General features: G+C 36.4%; 1 protein-coding gene across 1 annotated transcript in view; it reads right to left on the reverse strand.

The window, feature by feature from the left end:
* CPNE8 (copine 8) overlaps positions 1-21,476 on the reverse strand; it is a gene marked incomplete at its 5' end in the record, with an annotated part of 102,895 nt that overhangs the window by 56,890 nt on the left and 24,529 nt on the right. The window contains 3 exons of the mRNA XM_084306146.1: positions 7,040-7,116; positions 9,883-9,922; positions 12,749-12,852. Of these exons, the coding sequence (XP_084162272.1) occupies positions 7,040-7,116; positions 9,883-9,922; positions 12,749-12,852 (221 nt within the window). The remainder of the gene's footprint in view (positions 1-7,039; positions 7,117-9,882; positions 9,923-12,748; positions 12,853-21,476) is intronic.

Consider the following 21,476-nt stretch of genomic DNA (forward strand, 5'->3'; position numbering starts at 1 on the left):
AGTTTGTAAAATGAAGCACAGCACTAAGGAATTATGATCATGAACTCAAAGGCTCACGCTCACATAGGTAACAGAGCAGTGCACTACCACACTGGGAGCGAGAGTCTTCTGCAACAGAGTGCACCGAATTCAAAGCCCTTAATGCTATCAGAAACAAACAATGATGTTGAGGAGATATCCTCATACCTGCCAAGAGCAAACACGATTAAGTTCATGCCTCTGAGGCATAATCCACTGGAGCTTTTAAAACCAACAGAACTGCAAGTCATGCCTGCGATGAAGGCAAAGAAGAAAAGTGTGCATGTTTATCTTCATTTTTGCTCTCACCATGAAGGACAGTGCCAAGGTACGTGTTTCAGCCTGCCTAGTAGACCACTGTAATAATGAGCCTCTAGGCTTGAGATGTGTTGCTTAATTTTGATGAGGTGTAGAACAAGGATGTCCTTTCAGGGTAGAATTTCTAAGGGAACTTTCCCTGGTAGTGGGCAGTCTGACTTGGCCTTGGCCAGATCACAGCAGCCACGGGCTCCCAAATCTCACAGAGCTTTTGTAGGTGTTGGAAGCAGATACCTCTGAAGTTTAACCTTCAAATGCTTTTAACTTTCATTTTGAAAAAAAAAAAAAAGTCAAAATTTACTTGAATGCCATTAAGAGGATGGAGTTCAGCTTCTCAAGCTGCTTAAGTACAAAAAGTGGTACTTCAGTGGGGCGGCTGATTGGGACTAAAACAGCTCTGAGCATTCCTTTCTTTGCACACCTATTAGCAGAGAACAGAAAAGGCAAACTTTTAATGAACTTCAGCAATACTGTGAAGAGAAAAAGCTCTCTGATCTCAAGTGAAAGATCATAAAGAACATTCAAAATATGTGAACGTGGACTTGACTTTGTAAAGAGAACTGTAAATTCAAAGCAGAAGATATCCTTAGGAAGGAATGACATACTATATTGCCAAATGAATCACAGAATCGTTTAGGTTGGAAAAGACCTATAAGATCATCAAATCCAAGAGTACAGACTTTAATCACACCTGTATAACCAAACAATTTTGAAATGAAATGTAATGGTTTAATGAACAAGATAAGATAACAAATGTCTCCTAGACACCAAGATAACCAGACTCCAGAAAGTCCAGAGTGAAAAATCAATGAGGCACAGCTGTCTAGCCACAGCACTGTCAAAACCCCCATGATAAAGTAAAACCTGAGCAGTGGGAAGAGCTGAAAAAACAAACAACATTAACAAATATCTTACCCGCACCACTTATACAAAAAGGACAAGATATTTGGAAACATTTCAAGGAGAAAACTGGCTTGGGTCCATTTAGTATCTGACAAACAACAGAGCAGCCTCTCTAAGCACAGACCTAAACAACACTTGCTTACCCAAGAGAAAATGTATTACACAGGTCCACACAACCATGAAATAATAAGACTTTTTTTCCCAACAGGAAAAGGTATCAGTGAAGATTCTTTCTCATAGCTCATTTCAAACTTTAAATTTCATCTGTTAATTCTCTTAATCTGTACCAAGTGATGACAGACAACCAGGTCTAGTGGGAGGTGTCCCTGCTCATGGCAGGGAAGTTGGAATTAGATGGTCTTCAAGGTCCCTTCCAACACAAACCATTCTATGATCCCAATTATTTTTAATCTACGTGTTTAAAATAAATGTCAGGAATTTCCTCAGAGAAAAAAAAATAGTTTGCTGAATAATATAACATTTTTAAGCCAGAAAAAATAAAATAAAATATATATATATACATATTTATATATTAAGACATTCAAGCAAGATTTGTCTTACAAAATGCAGCAATACAGGTGTCTCCAAAGTCAGCACCCATCTCTGGCGAAGTCACCAAAGGTTCCCAACAGAGTCAACTAACAGTTGGTCAAAACAGTCAATGGAGTTCAGAGTGCAATTCACTGTGTAATTCACAATTCAATAGCAAAAATTAAGCCTAATTAATATAGCTGTTAGTATAGTCGGTGAACTTTTTTTTTTTTAGTAGAACGAAACAAAATAAGGCCAACCCCCTGTCCCAAACACAGGATAATTTGTATGTTCAAGTGAATACACAATGAAACCACCTTGTTGACCATACAGAGTGAAAAACATGTCCAGAACAAGCAGACAGTGTGTGTCCCCAGGCCCTGGTGTTCACCTGGGACAGCCCTGGGAGGAGCTGGACAGAGGTGGAGATGGGTCTTTGCTGGTCTGATGGCTCTTCAAGGCTATTTCTGGCTATCTCAAGGCTATTTCCTGGACAGACTATTAGAAGTTTCATATCCAGGATGGGTGAATCACAAAACACTGTTGTCTAACAGCCACGATGTTTGCTGACGTTAACTATTGTACCTGAAAGTTGCTTTTTCTCGGTAGTTTCCCAAGTCATTTAAGGAAGTGATAAAGTGAAGCAGTACTTCCTCTAACGTACTATGTTACTGTGTGCACAGATGTGTTTTTAAGATTAAACAGTATATTTCTCATTTGTATTTCCTGAATTATGCTGCAGATACTGAAACCCTCCTCACCTTGAAGAGGAGCTTAAGATTTTATTTACCTTTAAAACGAAGCACTTCCCAATGTGCACAGTCTTATTATTGAAGAGAAGGGAAATAGTAACAAAATACATAGGGACATTAATAGAGCTGTTTATGTATAGGAACATTAAGCCCTGTTTAAAAAAATAAGTACTGGCATAGTCCTTGGGAAAGGGAGGGCATTGAGGGCAGGATGGGTTTCAGGGCAGGGGATTACTAGGGATTTGTCATAAAAATTGAGTTTGTAACTGCAGTGATGAGGTGACTGGAACCCCTTGAAATTCAGCAAAATGCATTTATTATTAACTTCAGTTCTGAGCACTGAAGAGAAAATGAATCACATTGTTAAAGGATGTTGCAGCAGTAATGATCACAGCATTCATGGAATTCAGCAAGAGAACTAACAACTGACATTTATTACAAATCAATTTGAATCGTCTGCAGTTGGCTGTAAATTAGGGAAGCTAAACCAAAGATTTATTTTGATAAAATGCTACGCAAAAATTTTTTGCAAACACTTTTCATTTTTTTCATGTCATTCAAGTTTTAAGCATGAACTATATGATAATGAGTCCCGTTGAATAGCTGATATTGGCCTTTGTATAAAACCCAAATGATTGGAAATAAAGCATTTACAGACAAAATTTAGTCAAGCCTAATGGACTGGAAGGGCATAAGAATAGGAGTGCCTGCCTATAACACAGTGGTAGCCTACCTCTCACATCTGTGATTCAAAAATATTTATGTTTTATTTTAATTTTATTTTTTCATAAGTCTCAGAAATCCAAGTAGTTGAAATCCCATTTAAAATATTTAAAATATGAAATCTCATTTAGAATATTTTCAAATTTTAAATGTAATTATACAAAGCTTACTTTTTGTAACCAAAACATTTCTTTTACTTTATTTTTATGAGGACACTTATGTTACATTAAAAGAAAACTATGTAAATTCTCTTTCTATTTATCATTCTAAATGGTCTGTTCTGAACTGTTATTTCATCCAGAAGCACTACTAGAGACAACCTAAAATTATTTTTGGCCTGGAAATATGAAACTTCGGATGCATTTCCAAGCTACAACTGTGTTGGAACTGTAAAAAAAATTAGAATTTAACTGGATTCAAATATTGAGAGGAGTTTTTAGCATGACACTTCAACACCTCAAAGTTACTGAAAGAGAAAATGGCTATAGTAGTTCTCCTTGAAGCTGGACACTGTTTTCATGAAGCTAAAAATTTTAAGGCCACCTCTGCATATCATTAAGCTCTTTTACACAATGTAGAGGAATGTTATTTTTTGTTATTATTTTATTGATGACATTAAGTTCTTTACATAAACAATAAAAAACAACAACAACTGATAAAATTTAGAGAAAACTGGTATGTTTTGGCCACTGACAACAAGACAACAAGATCCTGACCTCTGAGATTTTTCACAGGACTTCAGAACTACTCCTTAAAGTAATGTTAAGGTCTGAAGTTGACAGGATATAAAAAATGCACATGAAAAGATGACTAATGTGTAAGCCACATAAACCACTAAAGACATTATTTATTTTAAAAATAAAAAGGTCACCTAAGTAACAGAAATGATCAATTACATCATATATATACCTAGAATAAAGTATATGGCTAGAAACATACTTCTTCAGCATCCTACAGCAGAGTAATAATCCATCATTTAATGCAACTCAGTTAGGGAGTTTTACTCTATTTGCAGTAATACTAATAGACTGAGTACATTCTGAGCTTTGTGAATTGCACTTCATGCTGATATTGATTCTTTTTATGTGAATACAAAGTCCGAATATGTACCATTTGTGGTCTTTTTACCAAAGTTTGGCCCAGAAGAATATTTTCCTATAAATGTCAGATGTCTGCTCAGTAGCCACTTGGAAGACAATGTACAAACCTAGTATTTTCCTTAAGGAATCACACAGAAACATAACTCAACCCACACATTGCTTGTCAGTATTTCTATGTAAGGTTTCCTAAACCAGAAGACTTCACCTGCACTTATAAGCAAAACAGCGATGAGGAAAAGTAATCAAAGTAACCCTTGTATATATTCATAGTGAACCCAGTAAAATATGACAAGAATACTCCAGCAGTCAGAGTAACCAAATTCATGATCACTAACTGCAGTGCAATCACTGTTTAAAAACAAAACAAAACAAAACAAAACAAAACAAAACAAACAAACGAAAAAAAAAAAAAACAGAACAAATTGAACAAACATACTAAATGAAAAAAAGGTATTGCTGTCACAAAAAATATCCAGCTACACCTTTAAATATTTGCTTTTAGCATACCATACCTGAATTTGTAGTTTACGTTTGCATAAAAAACTGTAAGTTATTTTCAATTACTGCATTTTTTAAAGGAATAAATAGTGAAGAATTTCTCAAATAGTGAAGAATTTCTCAAATTATTTACATTTTAAATATCTGTATGAACAGTAGTTTTCAAACATAAAATCCTCTCAGAGAAAAACCCATTGATCGTATGAAAGGTTTTGATAAATTTAGTTGGATAAATAGAAAATATTTGATGCTCTGGATTGCCTCATTGACAGGGAATTGCATTATTGGGAACAACAGAAATAAAAGTAGGAAAGTTTGGCTTTAAAACATGGCATTTTCTTCCTTGATGCCTGAACAAAAGGCAATAAAGTGTTATGATACTTTTAGATGTAGAGCTTAGGGATACGGTCTAGTGGGGCCTGTTAGTGTTAGGTCAGAGGTTGGTCTCGATGATCTTGAGGTCTCTTCCAACCTAGAAATTCTGTGATTCTGTGTGTGATTCTGTTAATTTGGAAGCCAGAATATCTTTTGGTTGTGTTACAGAGAGGTTGTTACATGGTATCTCAGCGCATAGGTTATTTTATAATGTCTTATATTGCTCAGATAACAGTGTCCCATGCAATATTAAGGATTTGATAAGATTCATTAAGCACAGAATGATTCTGTAAATGTTGGGAGATAGCCATGTAAATTAGTGATTGCTAAAATCAGTGAAATAAGGTAACATACCTGTACTATAGAATTAATGTAAAATGAAATGGAAGATTTTATTACTTGAATTATAAAGTGCAATACCTAAGGAACGTTTTTTTTTCATCTTTATGCAACATGACAGTTTCATACTCATGGACAGGATAGGAGGTTATTAGTATAAGTAAAAGGATAAAATTTTACTCCAAAGGAAATTTTGTTTTAATCCTAATAGTATACTATCAATTTTGACCGTTTTTTGTTTTTTGTTTTTTGTTTTTTTTTCTGAAGTAAAACTGTGACTTTCTTTAATAATTATGGTGTTACAGGTTACTACCTAATAGTCCAAGTTTTTGATCTGCTCAATATAAAAAAAATAAAGCCTTATGAAGGACAAAGGGATTTAGTAGATTTAGATGATATAATCCAAGTATTTTATTAAAGTATAGAAGGAAAAAATATTTTAGAAGAAAAAAAAATCAATGCAACCAAGCCCCTTCAACTGGTGACAATGTACTTTTGAGAAATTTGAGATGAAACCTATTTAATTCTCAATTGCACAAGTAAGTACTCATGTGCGTTTTAAGACTACAGACCCTTTGGACCCTTTGAGATATGGATTCATTTGAACTAATGCCTTCATTTAACCTGAATAGATAAAATGGCTGCATTCTTATAGCAGGGACTCAACACCAAGTGAATTTCGGAGATGGAAATTCTTGAGTCGTTATTTGATCTGGCACTGAACTTTAGTTCTAGCTATGTTTTCTAATAAAGAAAAGTTGAAAATGCAGAGCTATGGTCATCTCACAGACATTCCCAAGTATTTTGGTAAAATTCATCAGAAAATAAATTAAAATAAATATTAGCAACGTTACCATGATATACATGTTTCTTGTACTTGAGATCATGTAAAAAAGCAGCAATTTCATATTTTTACAGAAAGGTGATTTATCATAAAGAATTGTGACATCAACTATTTAAATATTTTTTTAAAATATAATATATAAATTCAAAGAACAGCCAGAGAATAAACATTCATGTTAAACACTGGGAATGATTCTTTTGAAGAAGCAGAAGTCGATTATTTAACCTTATCAATGATATGAGCACAATTAAAACTGCTTCTATTTCATGGTCATACCTAAACCTCGAAGGACAAGAATAAACTGTTTACAACACAAAATAAATAAAAATATTTTTAAATTTATTATATTCAAGCTATTTCTAATGCACAATATACTAAATTTGACAAAAAATATGGATTGGACGATTCCTTTTGTAATTGTCTACATTGAAATTTAAATTACCATAGTCTCAAAAACTTAAATTACCATCAAAACTTAAATTAAAGAAAGAATTTTTCTGTACCTAACAACTCATTCTCTCTTAGAAGGTATGTTTTCCAGTTCTGCTTATCAAGATAACTCACAGCAAAGAAACCCCACACCTCTCAGCTAATGAAGCAGTATGTATTCAAACAACATTCCAGAATGACATACTTACACAATTGGTTTTTCCAGTCTGCTACCCTGTGATCCAACTATTTCTCCCAGCGTACAGAACATTTGTCCCAAAAAATCCTGAAAAGCAGTAACAAAAGAACTCAGAAATTGTGTTTTCCACTAGGAAAAAATAAATGTTTTCCCATTTATTTGGGCCTTTCTTCAGGGTAAAACACATTCTACCAAACGTTGCATCTTAATAATAATTATGTAGTAATAAAACATAAACCAGACTCACCATTACACATTTCACATAACTCTGGGTTATATTTACAGAAGTAATCCTAATACACTGCATATACTGCTTTTATACTACCTTTTTCTTCAAAAAAAAAAAAAAGAAAATGAGATGGAAAAAAATGTAAAGCCATCAGTAATATGTCTTTTTCTTCGCCAAACTGCAGCATTTTAACATTGCTCCTTTATGAAGAGACTCTACAGTGATTCTACCAATTTCAGGAAAGTTAATTATGTTGTCAGGAATTCAAGCCTGTGCCGGATCTCTGTGAGCATCCTGGATTGACAGTCGTACACAAGCATTGCTTTAATGACAGACATTATTTTTCAATTTTCTAATTTAACTTTATCACTAAAAATCAGGTAATTTTCATATTCCATTTCCTTGTAACATAAGTAGCACCACAATACGAATGGATTTTTAAAAAAAAATCATGCTGCAGTCCAACTCCTTCACTAGCATATGAAAGCAGCTTGCTGGCTTTATTCTTGCCAGCAACAGTGGCAGCAGGAGTAACAGTAGGATGTGACATTTGTTCACAAACATTAACAAGAATCAAAACACTTTGATCGCTATACAGCAAACCATAACTTTATGATACAGTAGCAAATATCTGTACAAATAGCTCCTGCTCTTCTTTAAGTCCAGGCCACTCATTCCCATCTCTGAGTCACCTTCCCAGCTGTGCTAGTTATAGGTTCATATTACAAATTGGGTCTGAGAACTAATCCCACTGAAGAGGAAAACCACTTTGCAAAAACACATTTTTGAACTGTGTCCTTCGACTGATCTGATACTGTGACACTGTTTCCATCAAAATTAAGTCCTTTAAAATGGCTATGGCTAAAATGCATCTGAAAATACTCAGCTCCTCACTCATTTTTAAAAACATTCAGCATGATACATTCTAAAACATGCCATGTTCTACACTGAAACCATGTACTCAACGATTTTCTTCTTTTTTTACCCTCACAGATCCTGATATCCATTTATGGTGGTGTTTCTATGATTAATTCCTATTTGTTCCAAAGTCTATTATTAATTACAATTGTTAACTACTATGCTTCTTTGTTTTTGTTTTTGTTTTTGTTTTTTAAATCTCTAAGTTACTATGAACCTAAGAGTCTAATTTGAGGTAGCCAGATTTATACACATTCTTACAGACAGCTACAATGGCAGCTGTCTACTAAAAAAGACTATTCTGCTTACTTCATATATCCATTATAACAATCCATTTCAGTTTCTTCCCATTTTGCCTAAATTCAGTCACCGAGACTGAAATTCTTCAGGTTTACTCTTTACTATCTCCCCAGATGTTCAGCTGTTATATGACACTGCCCGGTATTCACAAAGAAATAGGTTAACAGCAATTTTTAGGGACAGGAAAGTTGTTATTGCACACCAGGAGACTATACCACGTGAGAAGTCTAGCTAAGCAAATACTATCTGCATGATATTTTTCAGAAAAGCCAAGCTCCCAGTGCATGAATATGAGCTAAGCTCTGCTCAGTCCATACTTACGAACTGTTCAAATTCTTAAGGCCTATGTGAAAGAGGTGAGGGGAAAGCAAAAGGCAGACCAACCTTGAGCACCCAGAAAACAATGGAAATGAACTGAAGTGGCAAGACATCTCTAGCTACCATCATTCACAGGGCTCTCAGGATTCTTCTTCATGAGTGCAACATTATATGGCACAGTTTGGATGTCACAGACATACAAGTCTATACAAACTTGTATACACTTCCTCTTAAAGCAAATCTTTAAAAAAAAAAAAAAAAAAAAAAACAAAAACAAGAAACCAAACCAAAACAAAACAAACAAACAAACAAAAAAAACACATTTATATCTTAGGCTTTTGTACTATGAAGTATGTTTCAGGGAAAAAATAAAAGAATTCAGATAAGCTACTTACTAGAGAAGAACAAACAATTTTGGGGAGAGGCTCATGATGCTTTATCCTTGCTCAAGTTAGTATAGGAAGACTTCTGTTTTGTGTGGCTATTCAGAAAATCTTGCCATGATGACAGAAGGAAAACAGTTTGCCGTGGACTTTAAATCTTTACAGTAAGGATATCACAGGAGATGAAAGGCAAGAAGCCTCATCTTTTTACTGTGCAGCACACACACAGAATGTTCCTTCCATTATATTTTCCTCTGCTCCAGATTCTTAAAGGTTCTCTTACCAAAGTCTCCCTGTGTTTATTTTTAAAATTTCACTCAGCAGCCCCTAAATTCTACTCTGGCACCTCTAAATATTGCAGTTGCCATTTAATCTCTTTCAATTTAAGATGCCATGAGCATAAAGGAGTTATACTAATATTAATTGTGACACAATCAAAACATATTTACAATTTTTAGGAGAAGTATCAACAAAATGCTGCATATACCATATGTGAATAGATGTATACATGTGCTCAAATATGCCCTGTACAGGAGGAATGTCATGTAATCCTCGTGAGTTTTATACATTTTATAAACAACAATACAAGCTCTCTATTTGTCTCTAAGCATCTGATATTATTTACAGTCAAAAGAAAATAAACATATTTAGGAAAACAAAAGCATTTCAGTACAAGAAAGTGTAATAAACAGGAAAAAAACTTACATGCTTTGATAGGTTAGGACTCTTGGAGTCAACATCATAGCTTTAAAAAAAAAAAAAAAAGAAAAGTTAAATCCAACTTGCCAGATGACAGATCTGAGGACCATGTAAAAATGAAAATCAAACAATTCTTTCACCTACTTCAATGTGTAAAATTTACCACAAAATGACACCTCAATGGAAGTCTCACCAGTAAGAAAGGCAATCATGACAGATTACAGGATTACTGTTCACTACCTATCTGAAATAAAATTGTTTTCAAAGTACAGGCTAGTAAGAGAAATTAATCTAATACTCCTGTTCGAACAAGAAGCAGAATGAAAGCAGGAAAAAAATTAGAACAAAATTTCAAGATTAATCTTTTAGCAGAAAGCAAAATACCTTGTGAACTATTTTCTGTGGTAGTTTTTCTGTTGCTTTATTAATTAAGTAATAACAACTGCCAATAAATCAAATTTCTTTTAGCAAGCATTTGACTTGTTCTTTTCAGGTTTTTATCATAATCTCGTTCTTCCTCCAACTACAAAATGCCATTGTTTCCTTTTCACTATCAATTCAGGTTTCAGAGAAATTACTCTGTGAATTTGAGATAAATTTAAAAATATGTAATACAAGAATCCTTATGGGAGTACTAATCCCTATACTATCAGCCTTCCACCCTTATCAGAAAATCCCCAGTATTATTTTTATCAAATTATACATTCGATTCAATACAAGTAATGGAATTGAAGAAGTATTCCAATCCCCATCTCAGCCTCTAATTGCACATTTCCATTCCCACATTGTGGTATGGAAACCCGTTTGTGTGTGCTGCCACAACTGGTTGTGGGCATGGATGATGCTCTGTGGACCGGATCAGAAATTAGGAGGATGGGAAGCAGAGTGTGGTACAGCACAGCCAAAGTTTCAGACACGTTTGTAAAGAATGGCTGCAGAAACCACTAATAGCTGAGTTAAATAATAATAAAAATAACTGCACAGTATCTGGTGAAATTGAAAAGAGGAAAAAAAAAAAAAAGATAACGACTCTGAAGGCTAGATACACTAATGAAACAAAAAACTACTTCACTGGCAAAATTAGGAAGAAATTATAAAATATGAACAGGAAAAAGGCAGAAACATTGGTGGCTATAAAATGTATGTAGGTGCTCATGGTCATTTATGAGTACCTCGTAAAACAAAGAATCAGAGATATGCCTGCCTTTTTCTTTTTGTTGCCAGAAATTTAAACCCATCAGAACTTTCACTCCTTCAAAAGTAACACTTTGGCCAACTGGAGTACACACACAATTTTGCAAGGAATTTAAAAAGTAAGCTTTTTAAAGATGTTTCTTTCTTGATCTATATCAAAGTTTTAATCCATGATTAGTTACGAGTCACATTTTTAGCTCAGAATTCTACAATAATTCATTTCCAATCTATCAGAGTTATAGGACTTTGAATAGAATTCACGGACTCGGGCTATATGGGCAGGCAAGCATTTAAAACTGTCATTCAGCTGTGAGTTCATAATAGACTTGTAGTCACAAGGTGATCTGGAACAACAGTAGAAAAGTCAGGTCTTTCTGTTAAGTACGGAGTATGATGTTTATAGCTTTTTAAAAATAAACAAATAGGATCAAACAGGAGATTGATTTTCCCCTGTCAGGTTCAAGTCCTTTTTCAGATCACACATCCAGAAGTTCTTTACAGATTTCCCTTTCTTTGCCTAGACTGAGCCTAGCTTTCTATTCCTTGGTCATTTCTTTTGGTCTTCACATCTATTGGACCTTCTCCTCCCATAACATACATGCAGCCTATGAGGAGCAACAGATACACAAAATAAGATTCCTACGTGGTCCCAGCTGTTTCTTCATTTCTGAAATGCATCACCTATGCTTCGAGGGGGAAACCTTTATTTTGCAAAGTGACAAGCTCTTACTTAAAGTTATTGTAAATGGCAGGAAATAGTTATACTCAGCAGACTTAATGACATCACATCCGAATTCTAAAAAAAATGGAAAAATAAGAAAAATATCTGCAACATGCTTTCATGGTGAAACAGGTAGCTGATATCTGTGTATTTAATACAATGGAATTTTTTTCCCCTTACTCATCCTTCCAACACTTCTTGTTAACTTACATGTAGGTAGCACTGTGATGTGCTATAGAAGACTGATAAAGCTAAAGAAAAATAAAACATAATTTATTTTTTGTTTTTATGATACAGGAGATGAGGCTATTCAAGACTATTTTAGTTCCTTTTGCTAGCAACTTAAAACAAAATCAGCAAAAACATGGATACGTTTATTAACTTTGTTAATGTCTATTTATCAGGCACCATACCTTTTTTTTACTATAGGAAAAATCAACAATAATGCAATCACTGCTGTATTTATTTTATGCCCTGCCTAAAATAACAATTGATTTGCATTCCAGAAACTCTAGAAAAAAAAATAAATCAAAGAGACTGTAAGAGTCAGTTTGAAGCAACTATTTGGATAAGTAAATGACTAAAGCCTAGAAGATTTAAAGATGGCTTTGCCACAAACTTGCTAGGAGATTTTAGGCAAATAAGGAGGCATTTGTCCTTCTGGATTGCTGCCTACATGATAAAGATGCACTAAATGAAAACTACTTCAAACTACTTTTTAAAAGCAATGATTGTGAGCTTGAATACATTTTGACTAGTTAAAACCTACCAATTTCTTAAAATTAAGTCATTATTATGTTACATGTTTATTTCTGAAGAAGCAATGCTAAATCAATCATGTTTACTAATTTGTTCCATGTCAACAGATACTATCTCTTTTCAAACTAATTTTGTGCTTTACAAATCTTAGTATGTTTACAGAGATTTTAATATTGGAGTCAAAGACTGTTAACTTACAAATCAAATCGAAGATTCTCTCTTTCTTCAAAGAAGTAGTCCATTATAAATTTTCTTACAAAATCTGGATTTAAAGTATTATCAATTACTTCTGTTCTTCCAAACTGTAAAAGAAAAGCATCAGTTTAAGGCAAGTACTTTATGGAGATGTAATTAAGAAGTCTTGCAAAATCAGCAATATGTGAGATACAGAAGAGCCTATAAAAATTTCTCTTCAACAGATGTCATGAAAGAGAATGACTATGTTCACATGAATAGATCAGTTATCAGAGGATGAAGATAGAGTGGCAGAAGTCCACATATTCCAGTGTGAAGAGTGGTGCACGCTCTGTATCGTATGATCTAAACTTTATAAACATCAGTCCCCAAAGTCCATCAGAATCCACAAAAATTTTAGAAGGAAATTCAGTAGCATAAAAATCCACTTTTTCCTCAAAAAAGACAATAGCAAGCAAAAGCTTACATAGACCGCTTATTTCAGATAAATTTAAATATTAGCTAGTTTAGTTCTTGTGCTGGAAGTGAATCATTTTTGCACTATCCAGCTCTTAGTTCACCTCAGTGAAGTAACTACATTTCCTCTCTCTGAGCTTTCTGCAAAACACTTTTTTTTTTTTCCCCTTGGTGTTTACACCAAGCTCTTGACAAGCAGAAAATATTTTAGTTTAAAAAAATAACTTTTGATTGACTTCAGTTCATAAACATCACAGATATAAATAACAGGTCATAAAATATGAACATTGTGTTTTAGCTGTTCTTTCAAGCCACTTTCTTTTTGAAACAGAAAACAAAACAAAAAAGGATGAGTTAATGACATGAGCATTTCATTTTGTCCTACATATTGAAAATACCAAGACATTTTAATATAGCCTACTGAAAAGGTGGTTGACACTTTTCTGAAAGATCATCATTAATAATCCTCAAAACTGCAATTTGTGACTTCAAACTTTGAATGAGTCAAAGACTGCCAACCTCTTCATTGACAGGACTGAATTAAATCCATAAACATGGATAAAGAAAGAATATAAAGACAGCAATTTTCTTGTAACTAAAGTTCTTTTAAAAAACTAAAAAAGTTTAAGAAAAACTTTCTAGGAAAAGTTTATCACAGCTGTGAGTGTAGCCATTGCACAGACCCCTCAGTCTCCAACAGGAGCCTCCCTACCCTGGTCCCTGAACAACCAAGTGAATGGATCCTCCGCTGTCACTTCCTCTCAAAACTCAGTAATCTCCTTTTATTACTTGATTCTTATTAAAATAAAGCAGTAAAGAACTCCAGCCACATTATTTGTGTGCTTTAAAGGAAGTCCATTACTTTCAAATACCATTTTCTTCTTCAAATGACTGTCCGTGCATTCACTCAAACTGCAGGGGTCTGACTCCAAACACCACTCATTCACATGGGTCATCTGTACCTGAGAGTGTGACTGCCTTGTGAAAATCAACTACCCACCTCAGGTACAATAAAATATTCAACAAAAGTTAACACATCTTCAAGACACAGCTCTATAAAGTCTCAGAAACAGGAACAGTCCTCTGAAGTGTCACAGTGGTGATTTGCATCTTTACAGAGTGTGCTTGAATCCTGTCAGGTACTTTCACTTTTGCTATGCTGTGAGAGGTTCAGTTGTGATGATATTCAGAGATATCCATATTCCAGCACTTCCCATGAAAGACAGAAAAGCAAAACTGTCTTCCTGATGAACAACATCCTCTCCAAATAAAAAGACAAAGAATATTTAACATGTAGTGTCAATTAGTATGCCCCTCTGCCAAGACTTTACATCAGTTCTTAAAACCTATGTAGTATGGTTTCCTGACCTCACTGGAAACTTGTTTGAGATCCCCTGCAAAGCTTCTGAGCATGTCTTAAAACAAATTGTTTAGAAAGCAGGATCGCTCATGAGCAATCATTCTCCTAAGCCAAAGCAGTAACTATGAAGAGGGTAAGCGCTGTGCAGAAGTGGGCAGGAGAAATCTCCAGAAGCTCTCCAGAGTGGTGAAGATACTGGATATTGAAAATGATCTCCCTGGATCTCTGAAGAGAGGGCTGGCATTTGTGCACAGGATCCTGGAAACAGATCAGAACATGAACAAATAGCTTAATCCTTACAGATGAAAGAAGTTACTCTCTTGCGCAAAGACTCAAAACATCCTCTGAAATGCTTGAATAAAGTTGACAGGTAGAGTGCTGAAAAACAAACAAACAAAAAAAAAAACACTCTCTTGAACCGAAACTGGTGACTACTGTGGCCAAGTATTTATGAATGAGCAATGATAGCAGCACAGGAAAGCTGGTGTTTCTATAGGAACAAGTATGGCTGGAATATATGCATGGCTAAAAGGCCTTTCTTTTGCCTTTGAATAACAGCATTCAAATTTTTACATACAGCTGAAGTCTTCAATCAGCTTCCAGGTCAAATAAATCTCAGTGTTTATAAAGAAAATCTTCCCCTGTCAACTGAATGCTTTATAGCATTCAACAACACTGGAGCCAGGAAAAACTGAGAGTTGGAATGGCTGATGAAATATGCAGCAATATCTAGGCAATTGGCACTGTCTGAAGTTGTGCACTAAGAATAAGTAGCCACTCTCTGACACAAGCATCAAACCAGGAATGAGAAATGAAAACAATGGGGTCATAAGGACCATCCATTTTGCAGTTCTGAGCTAGAATACATCATCTGAGTATTTTTTTTTTCCCTGGCGCGTCCTATTTCTTGCATTTGCATTCTCACAGCAAGCTGGCCACGTACTCTTAAACACTGGAATCAGCCACAAGCAGAGGAGATTTACACTTAGCATTGAAATCTGATGAACACTCAGCTACTCAAGAAGGAAAAGACTCGGGGCATTCAAAAAGATGTGTACCAGACCCTAGGATGAGCACACTGTAACTTGCAAAGCTACCTGAGGCACAGCAGGTAAGTAAAGAGTACTTACTAAGTTGCATCTCTCATGCTCTGTCCAATAGAGTCAGATGCACATATGCAAAGATATTGATAAAGATATTTCCTAGTATGTGCAGATTTAAGTATTAAGTCGGCCTGGGAGACCCCTTAATCACAAGGTTATTGAAATCCTTTAAACGCTCAGATTAGGGCAAGCTTGAAGGAGAGTAAGGGGATCTTTCATCATGTGGGGCCTACTTCTACATACACGGAAGACAAAGAGGAACATGAAGAACACAGGCAGCTGTAACGTAGGTACTTTCTGCTGCCAAAGTTATCATTTAAATTGAAAGATGTGAGCTCAGAGGATCGACTTGTCAAGAGTCCCTTTAGGGGTACTCACAACCCTCTTGACAAACCTCTGGCTTGACACCTTCATAAACTGATAATTTTCTGATGTAATACTTCTTGAAACAGTAAATGCAGTTTGCATGTACAGTTTGCATTTGCAGTTACAGCTGACTTTCAGAGAGCCGTTCAGAGAAGAACAAAATTAATGGCTAAATAAAACAGACAAAAATCACAGAATACTTGAGGTTGGAAGGAACTTGGGGCTAGTTCAATCTTCCTTCTCAAAGACAGATCAGCTCAAGTAGGTTGCCCAGTCAGGCTTTGAGTACGTCCAACTGTGAAGACTCCACAACCTCTCTGGGCAACCTGTTCCACTGTACATAGTAAAAATAAATAAATAAATAAAATCTTATGTTTAAACATAATTTTGCCACACATTGTCTCCTGTCCTTTCACTGAATACAGCTGAGAATAGTCTGGCTCTGTCTTCTTTACTCCCTTCCATCAGGTATTTATACACATGAATAAGATGTGAGCTTTCTCTTCCCCAGGTTGCAGCAAGGGCAGTGTCTATCTGTTTACTTAGGTGATAAGTGATAGGGCACTAGGAAACCATCGCAGGTTGCACCAGGGGAGGGTTAGACTGGATATTAGGAAGAATTTCTTCATGGAGCATTGGTCAAGCATTGGAATGGGCTGCCCAAAGAAGTGGTGGAGTTCTAGTCCATGAGTTATTTAAGAGACATATGGTCGTGGCACTAAGGGACATGGTTTAGTGATGGGACTCAGTGGTCAGGCTGATTGTTGGACTTGATGATACTGAAGGTCTTTTCCAACCTACATGATTCTCTGTTTTTATGAATAATGTGGCTGTGGATCTGGAAGAAGAGTTCTGCAATGAGAGTCAGATGTGCCAAAGACTGGAAGGTAGATAGCTGGAGAGAGTCCTGAAAAGAAAACTGGCAAAGACAGTAAGGTCAGCAAGGCCCTGTCCCTCCTTGCACTGTTCTGGACTTTACAAAATAATGAAATTAAGACAGAGCCCACTCTTGAATAAATCCCTCTTGCAGGAGTAGGAAGCAAACAACTCTATACTTGACAAACCCAATCAAAATGCTCTCAGCAATTTCAGAACGTAACATTCACTTGAGGGACAGTACAGGGACTCATACCACAGAGAATCAAAAAATCAATACGGACTTAAAATGTATGACCCTCACTGTCTATGCACAGTTCATACAATAAAGGCTGTTTGCTCTTCTGTTCAATTGCCCATTCCCTGAACATGCAATCCTCAAACATGAGGCTGTTCATCACCCAAGGGTGCAATCCTCAAGCATATTCCACACAACTCTAAGCCTCAAGATAACGCTTTGAAGACCTGAATTTCACCAATCAAGAAATTGCATACACTGCTTTTATAATGCTTGGCTGAACACGTAAGAGAGAATAGCCTCTGCACCTCAGGCTTTAATGTAAAGGTCTGCTGGCTAGCTCACTGGATGCTACGAAAAATGATCTGTAGGCTGGAACATCTGGCATGTGTCATAAGCTTGGTGCGCTCAGCTTGGAGAGGATAAGGGAAGATCTACTGACACTACCACCCTCTACTACCTAAACAGCACTGTAGAAGATAAAGCCAGACAGTTCACAGAAAACATAAAAAAGACAAGATGTTTCTGTCACCATTTACAATAAAGGAAATTATGATGGGGTATAAGGAAACAAGCCTCCCAGAATGAGTGATTAAGCTCTGGAATGGTTCACCCAGACAGCTGTGCAGTCTCTGCCACTACAGAATTTCAAACCTGATTTGGGAAAGGCCTTGAGCAACCTGACCTAACTGTGAAGATGGCTTTGCTTGGGTCAGGAGACTGAGCTAAACACAGCAGAGGAGTTGGAGGCTCAGTAACACAGAGGTTCCCTCCACCTAAATTGTTCCATGCTTATGTCACATTTCATATCTTGGGTTGTTAAGTTTTATAGTTCCATTAGAAATAGTTCTATGTATGAATTAGAAGAAAAATGTTACTTCAAAGGAAAATTTTTAATGTCTTAAAATCATGGCTAAATGTCAGTTAATTTTTTCAAACAGTAAAATATAAACTTATAAATAGCTTCGGTCCCTTCAAAACTGCATTTTTTCAGTAAACAATATTCCACTTAAAACAATAACCAGTTACACTTGGGAAATCTTTTGGACTTGATTTAAAATGCATGACAGAAGCCTATCAGTGAAAGAAGATAAATATGCAGTATCTTGATGATTAAATCAGACTGAGACCAGAGGAGGCCTGACAGAATGCCTGCTATGCTGCTGCCTTCATAATAAAATTGTTAAAAAAAACTCAAGAGATTGGATTCAGTGGCAAAGCTAACTTTTCTTTAAATACTTTTAATGACTTTTCTTACATGAGGCTTCAGTTTTTTGGTCTGTTTACTTTTTTTCCAAGGGCTACTTAAACAGCTCTGTCATATTAAAGTAGCATAACAAATTACTTAATTGTCAAATTTTATCGTATAGATGACATTGAAATACTGGCCTCTAAAAATCATCAGTCTACACTTTTCAGCTAAACAAAACATCATCTTCTTAAATCCCTTTTGCCAACAAAGTATAGCTTTTTTAAACAGAACAGGTTATTTCTATAATCCGGTGACTTACAACTAATAGCATAGCTGCTAATTAATTAGCTCCCCTCCTGGCCTAGTTTCCCCACTAACAGCTGTGTAAAGCTAAAATCTTAATATGGCCAACAAGCAAATAGTTTTAGAAATGTCATTCAGGTGAGTAAGAAAATCGATTTAACTATTTAAAGGGAAAAGAAATTCAAGAAAAAAAAAAAAAAGAAAAAGAAAATTATTCATTTTTTGGATTGGAGAATGAATCTTTGCCACCTCCTAATGTAAGATTTTCTGGTAGAAAGACAGAAATTTTGTTTATTTATTTAGTCATCTGATTTTTTACACCACCTCAATTTAGTGATCCAATCCTAGAGGCTCTGAGGTTAATGTAAAATCATAGCCTTCATTGCAATATTAGAATTATAAAAGACTAGGAAGTTAGGTGTCTGTTCTGTATTTCTCAATCAAAAGATATGAAATAACTTCTGTAACTCTGAGGTCCAACCTAACCATCTGCTCAGAACTCTCTGAATTAATTCTTACTTCAACTTTAAGGCTGTGACTGAACTTGAGAATAATATTTAGTAAGACATCTTTTCTCGGTTTTTAAAATTTATGATGTTTTACCACAATTACAATAAAGTTGTTCCAATAATTAATTATCTCTGTTCTGAAAAAAATCCTTCGGTTTTTTGCCTGATTTTATCTCATTTCCTTTTCCATCTCTTGGATCTTTTTATAACATCGTTAGACAGAAATGTTTTCCATTATGAAATTTATGTTCATAGTGGTGATATTAATAGCTGATTACAATTATCGTTAATTCGCTCTTTCATTAGGCAAATAATTTGATCTTAAGTTTTTTAGTGTGGCATATTTTATCTAGTCCTTCAATAATTCATTACTCTTCTCCCTCGTCTTTTGACTTTTAAACATCTTGCCCGAAATATGAACAGTCAGAACATCGTATTCTATTAACAGTTCTAGGAAAATAACTAAAGAATGCTTTAAACTACCACTAGGTTCTTGGCTCCGGTCTAAATGGTTTTTGAAAATTCTTTAGGAAGCTCCAAGTAACAGTCTCCACTGGAAGCTTGCTCCACAAAATGGTATATGAACACACAACAAAAAATAATCCTAATCTCAGAAATTATAATCCAGTTTCACAGTGTGTGAACAGAACAAATAAGGAACTTGAACTGGGAGAAGAAACAACAAAATGATCCTGTTACAATTATCACCAATAGCCTCAAATCATGAGGATTAGAGGATACAAGGAAACAAACAATTCACAAGTGTGCATTGGGTTTACATGGCAAGTGTTTGGTAGCTGCTGAGGTTGTGCCTGTGAGAAGAGCCCAGCATCTCTCCCATGTCAGATAGCGGCCAGTTCCAGATGAATTCAAAAGGGACCTGCTGCTGGCCACAGCAATGACAGCGAACAATGTTGGTTGGGCCTCTGGGAGAGCAGATTTAAGAAAGGGGAAAAAAAATATATCTGCTGCACAACAGCAGCTGGGAGAGTGGGGAGTGAGAAGCAGCCTTGTAACCCCCAAGGTGAGGGCAGCAGGAGGGCAGCAGGTGCTCCAGGCAGGCAGCAGCAGTTCCCCTGCAGCCTGTGGAGAGGCCCCTGGTGGAGCAGGCTGTCCCCCTGCAGCCCATGGGTCCCACATGGAGCAGATCTCCACGCTGCAGCCCCCCCAGGGGTGGAGGAGCCCCCGGTGGAGCAGGTGGATGTGGCCTGGAGGAGGCTGCAGCCCATGGAGAGCCCCCGCAGGAGCAGGGCCCAGGCTGGAGCTGCAGCACATGGAGAGGAGCCCATGCAGGAGCAGGGGGTCTGGGGGGAGCTGCTGCATGTGGGGGACCCATGCTGGAGCATGGGGGATGCTGGAGCATGGAGCATCCTCCTGGGGGATGGATGGACCCCATGGGACGGAGCCGTGTGGGAGCAGTGCTTGAGATACTACCTGTGGGCAGCCCCCGCAGGCTCAGTTCGGGAAGGACGGCATCCCATGGGAGGGACCCCACGGGGAGCAGAGCAGGGAGCGACCGTGAAGCAGCAGCAGAGATGAAGTGTCAGGGACTGGCCACAGCCCCCACTCCCTGTTCCCCTGTGCCACTTGCAGAGAGGAGGTGGAAGAGCTGAGATTGAAGCTGAGCCTGGGAAGAAGCAGGGTGAGGGGAAGGTGATTTTAGTTCACTATTAGTTTCTCTCTGCTCTAGTCTGCTTGTGATAGTTAATAAATTATATTAATCTCCCTATGCTGAGTCTGTTTTGCTCAGATGATAACTGATGAGTGATCTCCCTGTCCTTATCTCAACCCTTGAGCCCTTTCCATCGTATTTTTTCCCTGCTTCCCTTTGAAGAGGGAGAGTGAGAGAACGGTTGTGGTGAAGTTCAGCTGCCCGGCTGGGTAGAACCATCATAAAGTGGCAATCCCACTACAGCAAAAGCATAGTCATAAAATGTTCTACAGTGTGTTTATACCAAAGGAAAAATAATTATTTTTATATATAAACTCATAGTAATTATCAAAAAAACAGCAAGAGGCTTCTAACACATGCAGGCATTTGTATGAGACCTGTATACTCCATGTACAAATGATGGTGATTTCTAAGCAACACTTTTTAACTAATGGCCCTCCAATCCTAAGTATGTAAAAAACAAAACGGATTCATAGTGCTTCTGCACTTTGGCTTTTTTCCATGAACTTGAAGGGAAACATGACTTCTTTGAAAGGAAGATGGCTTCTTCCCTTAGTCAGCTGCTTCTTTTAAGAAATCTGCCAGAGAAAGTTTTTCAGTGAATTGAATATCACACAATAGGAAAATTTCTTCTTTCTTCTTTCTTGGGATAGTGT

The sequence above is a fragment of the Netta rufina genome, assembly GCF_964035555.1.
Source record: "Netta rufina genome assembly, chromosome: 1".
Taxonomy (NCBI): domain Eukaryota; kingdom Metazoa; phylum Chordata; class Aves; order Anseriformes; family Anatidae; genus Netta; species Netta rufina.